Source organism: Ischnura elegans, chromosome X, assembly GCF_921293095.1.
Source record: "Ischnura elegans chromosome X, ioIscEleg1.1, whole genome shotgun sequence".
NCBI classification, from domain to species: domain Eukaryota; kingdom Metazoa; phylum Arthropoda; class Insecta; order Odonata; family Coenagrionidae; genus Ischnura; species Ischnura elegans.
Genome location: NC_060259.1, coordinates 51,414,137 through 51,424,040, shown reverse-complemented (window position 1 = coordinate 51,424,040; position 9,904 = coordinate 51,414,137). Strand labels below are relative to the sequence as shown.

Sequence of the window (9,904 nt, the reverse complement as noted above, 5' to 3'; positions counted from 1 at the left end):
GGAGATACGGCTTAATATCCTTCGGGCGCTATCTCTATGCGTAGGCTGGACACTCTCTGAGTCGACCACTGTCGACCGGTCTCCTGTCTACTCTCTCTCCGTCTGCCCGTCTCCCCGTCCTCACGCACGCATATTCGCTCGCCTCTCTCCCCAGACTCGCCTCCTGGCTGACGCATCGTTACCTGGGCTCTCCCGGCCAGCCCACCGACCTATCCAGGAGGGGAGGGGGGTTTGGTGGGAGGTGGGTGTGTGGGTAGGGGAAGGATTATTTGGGAAGGGGAGGGGTGGTTGCCTGAACCATGACTCCGCACGCCCAGCGAAGGGAAAACGGGGAAATGGGGGAGTGAGTCACCGTGGAACCGGCCGGTTAAGGCAAGCCCAGTGGAGTTTTCAGGGTGAACGTTACACCGCCCAAGGCTAATCTTAAGCCAAGTGAACTCTCTGCCCTTCGGAGACTCACAAGGAACAAAGACATCACCATTTTGCCGGCAGACAAGGGAAACGCGACCGTCATTATGAAAACGGAAGACTACCGCAGGAAAATGTTAGACCTTCTGGACGATGCGGCATACCGGATTTTGCCACGGGACCCCACTGAATCAATAACGAAACGGACTATTGAATTCATCAAGAAATCAAACATCCCCGAGGATATTTCACGGAACTTGCGGCCACCGGCACCAGCTCCACCACGGATGTATGGTCTACCGAAGATCCATAAGGATGGTATCCCGCTACGACCGATCGTTAGCGCCATTGGCTCGCCAACCTATAATCTTGCCAGACATCTCAGAGGCATTCTAGCGCCCCACGTCGGAAATTGTGGACATCACGTGAAAAATTCCGCTGACTTCGTCAAAATCCTAGAGGGCATCTACCTTAATCCATCGGACATCATGATCAGCCTGGACGTAGAGTCATTATTCACCAGAGTGCCACTCCATGAAACTCTGTCTCTCCTAGAAAAGAAATTCGACGCCAACACAGTGAAGCTCTTTCACCACGCGCTTACTTCGACTTACTTCACCTTCGACAACTGTTACTATGAACAGAAGGACGGCGTGGCCATGGGATCCCCACTTTCTCCGGCCATCGCCAATTTCTTCATGGAAGATTTTGAGGAGCATGCACTCAACTCGGCTCCCCTCCGGCAAAAATACTTTTATCGCTACGTGGACGATACCTTTGTCATCTGGTCACATGGGGTTGACACCCTGAAGCCTTTTTTGGACCACATGAACAGCCGACATCCGAGCATCCAATTCACTATGGAATCAGAGAAAGAAGGAAGATTGCCATTCCTTGACATATTGGTGCAAAGGAAAGAAGATGGGAGTTTGAGCCATAAGGTTTATAGAAAGTCGACTCACACCGACTTATACTTAAACGCAAGAAGTCACCACCATCCAGCACAACGATCAGCGGTTCTTTCATCTTTATTACATAGAGCCAAAGTCATTTCCGACCAACAAAGCCTTCCTGCAGAACTCGGACATCTGAAGAAGACATTCCGTGGAAATGGTTATAGCTCGAGAGAAATCTCCATGGCCCTGAAAAGGGCCTTTGAAGGAAAAAGGAAGACACATGAAGAAGAGCGGAAACCGGTGGCCAACGCATACCTGCCGTACGTCTCTACGGTATCCGGCAAGATTTCCCGCATTCTTCATAAACACAACATACGGACAGTGCATCTGCCTCACAAAAAACTAAGACAAGTCTTAGTCCGTGCCAAAGACCCTGCAGGACTGAAATTGCCTGGTGTCTACAGCATACCATGCGAGTGTGGTGAGGAGTATATCGGTGAAACGGGAAGAACGATCGAGACCCGAATCAAAGAGCATAAGCGTCATCTCCGACTGTGCCAACCATCGAAATCGGCGGTTGCGGAGCACGCCATCAATCTCGACCACGCGATTCGCTGGGAAAACACCAAAATGCTCTGCCACTCCAGCGGCTACTGGGATCGTCTCACCAAGGAGGCAATTGAAATACGACTCTCCAAGAAAAACTTCAACAGAGACGAGGGTTTCAACTTAAGTAAGGCATGGAACCCGATTTTGAAAGTGGCGGTAAAAGCGCACTCTTTCTCCGCCAATCAGAACGACCCAACATAACGACCGAGGATATATAAACCTGGCACTTTCCTACTGGCATCATCGGCCCTGATGACGATAGAAAAGGATTCTATCGAAACGTCGGCAGCGATGGAGATGGAGCTCACCCGGATGGAAACCCGAGAAGAATTCACCGCCATCATACGCCGGGAAAAAGTGAAATCTTACAATCAAACATCTATTTGACTTATTAAGGTTTGTTTACAGGGCCATTTCAGTATTCTGTACTCCGTAATGTGAATTTTGAGTGGGACGATTTCCAAGCTGACTAACAGGATTCATTCTTCACTGTCAATGGCTGCGTGGCGGGGGAGCTCGCAGTGCAGGTACCTCCACGTGGCGTGCATCGGTAACTATTTTTACATTATTTATCAGCGTTAAGAGAGAATTGTAAAAATAGGCTGAACCCTGGACAATGTCGAAGATTATCTTATATCTTCATAAGAAATAATAATTAAAAAAGAAGCTCTTTGTAGGCACAATATATTCCTCGTAAAGTAAATGTTATATTTTCTATCCTATAGTCATTATTCTGAAATCTTTTTTCACTTTTTTAGACAAACCTATTAGACCAAGACTGTCTTATTCCTCAGAACAATTGTGTTCCATCCAGTCATTATTTCACTCGAGAATGAAACTCAATCCAAATTTCTTACCTCCAATTTTCGGGATGCATAGATTATTTTGACGGAAGAAGCTAAGTACAATTTTACATTTTCTCGCTTCAAAACGTGTGGGGGAATTCATGCTCTTTTTATTAATTTTAAGCAGTATTTTAACATTTTTATTATCTTTGATGAGGATGACTCATTCCTCATCTAATCCAAGAGCTCTACTGATGATCATTTGAGTGCCCGGATTGAACTGTTGATAGTCCGTAACTCATATGCCTATGTTTTATAAGCAGGTCATAAGGTGAGGTGAATGTGATCATGGTAAAGCCATCGTTATCATCACTGGATTACCATGGACCCGTGAAAAATTTCCTGGTATCGGGTCAGCGAGAGGGATTAGTAGTTCTGATTGCACATTTGATGCTCAGTACCACCTATCCCTCTGGTTGCTCTGATAAAATACAAAATTTCGAAGTGATTCGTCAGCATAGGATGAAGAGTACGAAAATTTTCACCTTATAATTATTAATCACTATTAAACTGCTATGACACTTCAAGGGCTGAGTTTAAATATCCGCTTGCATGCGAAAATAGATCAGCCAAGGAAATGAGATGGTAATACGATGGCCGTGTCCTTTTTTGCATTGTATAAATTTCCACGGAATAAACGCCATATGAACGTTGTAGCATGACCATTTCAGTTAAATATAGAGGATGAATGTATAAACTCACACTTATTTTATTAATATGCCATACAATTTGAGGTGGCTGTTGCCATGTTAGAATCATAATGAGCATCTCTCGACTTTAATGGACCTACATTACTGCCGGTGAATATCAGTTCATGGAGAAGGGTAAGTGCTGTTGTTGCCTAGTTAGAAGCATAGCAGCACCCATTTATCTCGTTGCGGTGGTAATATACAACTATTGCAAGAGAATCTTCGGAATTGCATCGTATAGTTGTATACGAGCGATAACATAATGTTATGTATAAAATATTTTAATACTACGGTGATTAATCATGTTGTCATTAATTTGAAAACTCTTCCATTGGTACCGGTTTTTTACCACTCATTGCATGTTTAATTTTTGAAAGTTTATGCTAATTTAAAAGTCGGTTCAATGTTAGTGACTGGATCAGTGGCGCAAGTGACATAAGAGTACCGTATTGAACACAATATAAGAGCAATGAAAATCCATGTATCTAAAAAAGATCGTTTTTCAGTTATTTCATTCATTTGATGGAATATGTTTAGTACTAACTCTAATTTTTCTTCATTTTAAGTGTTATTATAATTTCTTTCATGAGGATGCCTCATTCATCATCAAATCTCAGAGGTCTTCTGATCATCATTTGAGAGCCTGGACTGAACTGTTGATCGTCCGTAGTATATAGGTCTAAGGCTTATAAGCAGGTTATAAGGTAAGGTGAGTGTGATCAGGGTATAGCCATCGTTATCATCACTTTGTTTCCATGAACCCATGATAAAAATTCCTAGTATCAGGTCAGCGAGAGGGATTTAAGGCTTTTACACATTTTATACTCAGCACCATTAATTCCTCTGGTTTCTCTGATAAAATACAAATTTTCGAAGTGATTCGTCAGATTGGATTAATATAACAAATGTTTGCACCTTGTAATTATTAATTAGTAATAAACTGCTATGAGCCTTCAAGTGCTGGGCTTAAATATCCTCCTGCATGCAAATATAGCAGAGCAAATGGAATGAAATGGTATGGCTTTGGCCGAGTCCATTTTTGCATTGCATAAATTTCCATGCAATAAACGCCATATGATCGTTATAGCATACCATCCTCGGAATTGCATCGCATAGTTGTATACGAGTGACAGCATCTTATGAAGTCTAAAATGTTTTAATACTACGGTCATTATTCATGTTGTCATTATTTGATAACTCTTCAGTTGGTACTGATTTTTTACCATTCATGGCAGGTTTAATACTTGGAAGTTTATGCTTATTCAAGGTCGGTTCAATGTTAGTCACTGGTTCAGTGGTGCAAGTGACATCAGAGTACCGTATAGAATACAAAATAAGAACGACGAAAATCCATATTTCTAAGAAAAACATCGTTTTCAGGATTTTGACCTATTTGATGGAATGTTTCTAGTAGTTATTTCAATTTTAATTAATTATAATTTTATAATTAATAGTAGCATTTTATAGTTTCATTACGTTTCATGACGATGCCTAATTCATCATCAAATCCCAGAGTTCCAGTGATGGTCATTTGATACCCCGGATTGAACTGTTGATCGATCGTATTTATCATCACTGGATTACCATGGACCCGTGACCAAAATTCCAAGCATCAGGTCAGCGAGAGGGATTAGTGGTTCTGATTGCACATTTGATGCTCAGCGCCACCTATCCCTCTGGTTGCTCTGATGAAATACAAATTTTTGAAGTGATTCGTCAGCATTGGATGAAGAGTACAAACATTCGCACCTTATAATCATTAATCATTAATAAACTGCAATGAGTCAAGCCTATCTAACCTATTCCTTTACTTACCTAACCTCGTCTTCCTTCAAGGACGCCAAAACCCAGAATAATCCGCAATATCGACCTAACATGAGGGTTTTGTGCAGCGAATGCCTTGTTCGATGCATTTACTGCATCGAAATCCTCTCTCTGGGCTGGTGATATACAACTTCTCCAAAGAATCCTCGGAATAAGATCGTCTATTTATCGTCGAGCGAAAAAATGGAGTGAACACTAGTATCAGTGAATATTAATGTTTCACATATTTTATTCGTCTTCATTTAAAAACTCTATTTTTCCCGTAGATTTTTTACCACTCATTTTATTTCTAATTAACATTATCTGGATATTTGATGCTGAAGTTTCATTATTATGTAAATACCCCGGAACCGAGATGAAAATCAATGTCGCAGGAGTATATCAAAATTATTTTTAAGGAACATGTCATAATAAACTAATACATATTTTATTTACATTCAAGTCGCCCCTACCGTCAATTAAACCTAAGCTGAGCTAGAGACAGTTATGAATCCTGGAATAAACTGTGCGTACATCAATGACATTGATGTAGGTCCTTACTTAGAGACGATTCCCCTGTTCTCGAGCAACAGTGTACCCAAAACTGGTCGAAATTAAAAAGCAGTAATAACGAACGGAAACGTCATAAAATAACTATCAAACGTCATACACGTCACTTTAAGCTAGTGCATCGGGCATCTAGTCATCTCTCACATTCCTCGCTATTTCCATAGACTTGTCATCAGGCAGAGAATGAGAACTCAAGGGGTTTTTTTATAGGGTTACAACGCACCGGGGCCGGGACCAAGTAATCGCTATCCATTCATCAGTCTTCCGTCACAAGGAATGTTTTTATTTGCCAACTTTTATTTATCCTCTTCTGTGCGGTGGCGATTTAATCAAATTGATTTATTTTAAGCACCTTTTGTACGTAGGACGAGACTCTAGGTCGGGCTCGCGGGGTTACACTCCCGGGGTAGTTTTAGTAAGGTATTCGCTTTTCAACTATGCACCACGGAAGGGCGAGTATATGGAAGGAGAAGGGAAGGAGGCGTCGCCGCGATAGTAGCCCAACGACGCTCCCGGGGAGAGGATAGGAGTGGAAGGTAAGGAATAAGGAATCCCGCACCGTCACAGAGGCGGTTGGGCCCTAAAGCACATTAGGCAAGAGAATAAGGATCCAAGAGGGCCTGATCTTTAGATGTGATTCGCCAGTTCGCAAACATTCATACGAATATGCATAAATGTTTGGTTTTAATTAAATGATATTTCAAACTTTTTTAACGTTTTTTTGTCAATATCGATGTGGCCCTATAATGTATAACCACCCATGAACCTAGACTTCAGAAACTGGAAAAGGATAGTATAAGGCATTGAAAATCGCAACTTTAGCCATTTTAATGTATTTAAGTAATACTTAAAGTTTTGAACGTGGTGTGAAAATGAGTTTGGGAATAAGAAAAAAAAATATTCGAGAAAAAATTATCACTGATTGAAAAACTGATATGGGTACTCACAACTTTTGGTGGGAGGTTCTGGATATTTCAAATTTACCAAGATGATTATTTCTTCCGCGTCAGTGTTTAGGTGGCTGGGGGACCTCGTAGTGCAGGTACATCCACGTGGTGAACTCCCGGAGCTATTTTTACATTCTTTACCCAGGTAGAGAGAGAATCATAAAAATAGGCCAAACCCTGCACTTTTTGAAGATAATCACACAGCTTTATTGGTAATCATAATTCAATTTAGAGGTTATTAATAGGCATAACACATTCCTCGTCAAATATAAGTGACTTTTTACAGTATTACGATCGTTAATCTGAAAGAGTAATTTGTACACCGTGTTAAAAGACAACTCATTATAAGAGTGACACTTAATTTTCTGGTGAATATTTTGTATGAACCAGTTAACTTTACACTCGAAAATTCTACTCAATCAAGAATTGAAAAAACTTGTTTATTCTGCATCTAGAAACAGGTCTTAAGTTTCTCGCTTTTAGTCATCTCGAGGGGTTTAAAACCAAAAATTTTAAAATACGAAATAAATATTAATTATTTCGGCTATTTTTATGCAACCATTTGGAACTCCATCGGCATGAAATCGATAGTAATAATAAAAAGAAAAATGTATCGAAAATCTTAATGATGAATTAATTATAAACTCCATTCGTAAAAACATAAATTCCAGGTAACTTGCAATACGGCCAAAAAATATGCACATAATTTTCTGCTGTTTATGCTTTTGAGTGTCATGCAAACATTTTTGTCAAAAACCTACTATTTTAAGCATGAAAGCCGCGAGTCTTCGCTGTCATCGGGTAAATAGAGGTTAGAGTCTCGATGTTCGTCCGAATAATTCGAACATTCCACGGCCCCGCTCCATGGAAGATGTTTTTCACCGATGTTCCAGCTCAGGAAATGCACCCAACATTATTCGTAACATTTTCATCTCATTTACTTGAAATGGGGCATGCGGCGTTTTTAAAACCGTCACTGCGCCCATTTCGAGTCACTGCGGTGATGATCATCATAAACAGTCATCGATATTACGGCTGGATATTCTCCGCTTTCCGTCAATTTTCCTACCAGCTTACTCGACAGTGTGTTTCACAGGTGCCACTTTCGGATGGGAGGATTGTGATCTATGAGGTTGAAACTTGCTTAAATATTTCAACGTACGTAAAAGTTTATAGTTTGCGTCTGATGGACCCTCTTCATAGCAAATATTTTTTCCAACTGTAACAGCTGTAAGGAGGTAGAATAGCATTTCGACGTCTGTCACATTTATCGGCGTATGAGGGCCGCTATAGTAGTGTTTCAATCACGAAACATTTTATCATGTGCTCTTCTTCTACTTATAGATATCATGCGTTTTTTCGTAAGAATATAAGTAGAAGTTATGTTTTAATTGAGTTGACCTGTATCTTTCCTGTTCCAGGCAAAGCTACCAGTTTACGCATGTTCACCACTAAAACGTAACTATATGATTCCAAGTCAGAATGATTTCTCTTTTAGGTGTAAGCAATTGAATACAATGATGTACATGAAGAAAACTAATGAAATTCGTGATATTTCTACAACCCATGTTTCAATTTTCACTATTTATCCTCTACTTGTGAACTGGAAATCTCAATTCATAAGTTCGTGCATCCAATTCCCTTGAATCTTACATTATATTCAAGCCGGCATGATGCATAATCATTGACTCTAGGGTTTAAGTACTTTATGTGTTTTTCAAAGAATAATTTCAGTATCTTGGAAATGAGATTTTATGATGAAGGCTTTAAGTTAGAACAACGATATTGTTTATTTTATTCACATTAGGGTATAATAATATGCATGTGGGTAATCGCAATGAAATTCCTATTATTACAACACCCATGTTTGAATTTTTAATCAGATCCAAATCCCGCAGTTGTTACACCAAATAAATGTGATCAAAATATCTATTAATTAAATATTGGGCCGCAGTGATTTAATAACGTTGAAAGTTCCATTTCTAGTGTTTTGCAATATCATCTATCGTTTTCTATAATTCTTCGACTCCATTCAGAGAAACTGATTCTCGAATTTTCTGAAATATGTTGCTGATAAACGCCTTAACTCAAATAGATACCTACGCTCTAGTGCTGATTTCTTTACAATCGACTTCGAATAAATTTAATGCCTGTTATTCTGAACATCCTCATTATAACTTTATCCTACATAAGATAAATATCTTCAATTTGATGCTCTTTGAAAAAGACAGGCTTAAATGTTTTTCATTCAGTAGGCGTTTAGTACGTAGACCTTTAATTTTTCTTTTCAGATTTTGACCAAATGAACATCGAAAGTCATCCATGGATCTGCAATCTGGAAAGCATGAAGATTTCGATGGAATCCTCCGCATCAATAGGAAGTTCAGCAAGGATTTATTGCCATTGCAGCAAGCGAGAGAGGTTGCGCTGCAGCGAGATATAAAAGATCTCCACAACCCCTTTCACTTGTTGTGATGAGAAACTGCAGCGACGTCAACGGGTATGCTGGATATAATCATTGTTTGCGTATTTACGGCAAAACGGTATGCAATATATCATTCATTATTAAACATGCCTGTACGTCGTATTGACTTGGGAATCTGAATAAAAGTTCTGTCTCTAATATTATCTCTGATATTATAACTGAAATATATGAATAGAGACGCTGCCAAAGCTTTTTTCATGACATGGTTAAACGCTGACGGTAAATTTTGCAGCTGCCTGGAATGCTTTCATTTGATGTGAGTCGAGTAATTATTTTGAACATCTATCAGCTTATTCAAATCCCAGCAATACATAATCAATCAAAATTCAGCAGCTTAGTACAACCACTTGTCTGTTTCCACACACTTTTATTTAAACCGCCCATGGTTTTGGCAACTCGTGACATTATCAAGGTTGCCGAAACTATATTGTTTAAATAAAAGGTTGAGGAAACAGAAAAGTGGGTTTAATAAGATGAATATCAAAAATTTCCACCGTATCACGCCGGACAATATTTTTTTGACAACGGATCTTTTATTCAAAACTCAGCATATATTATCACTTGCATGAAAGGCAATACGAATCCTGTTTATTTTTCTTTGCAGTCGATGCATTTTCAATGCATCCGTTATCATTGCACGTCATATCAACGT

The 9,904-nt window shown here is 39.7% G+C and overlaps 1 protein-coding gene across 1 annotated transcript in view; it reads left to right on the top strand.

Annotated features, from left to right (window-relative positions):
* Positions 1-515: 515 nt before the first annotated feature.
* The window catches only part of LOC124171156, a 115,044-nt gene continuing 105,655 nt past the window's right edge, over positions 516-9,904 (top strand). Inside the window, exon 1 of the mRNA XM_046550294.1 lies at positions 516-1,521. Within this exon, the coding sequence (XP_046406250.1) occupies positions 516-1,521 (1,006 nt within the window). The remainder of the gene's footprint in view (positions 1,522-9,904) is intronic.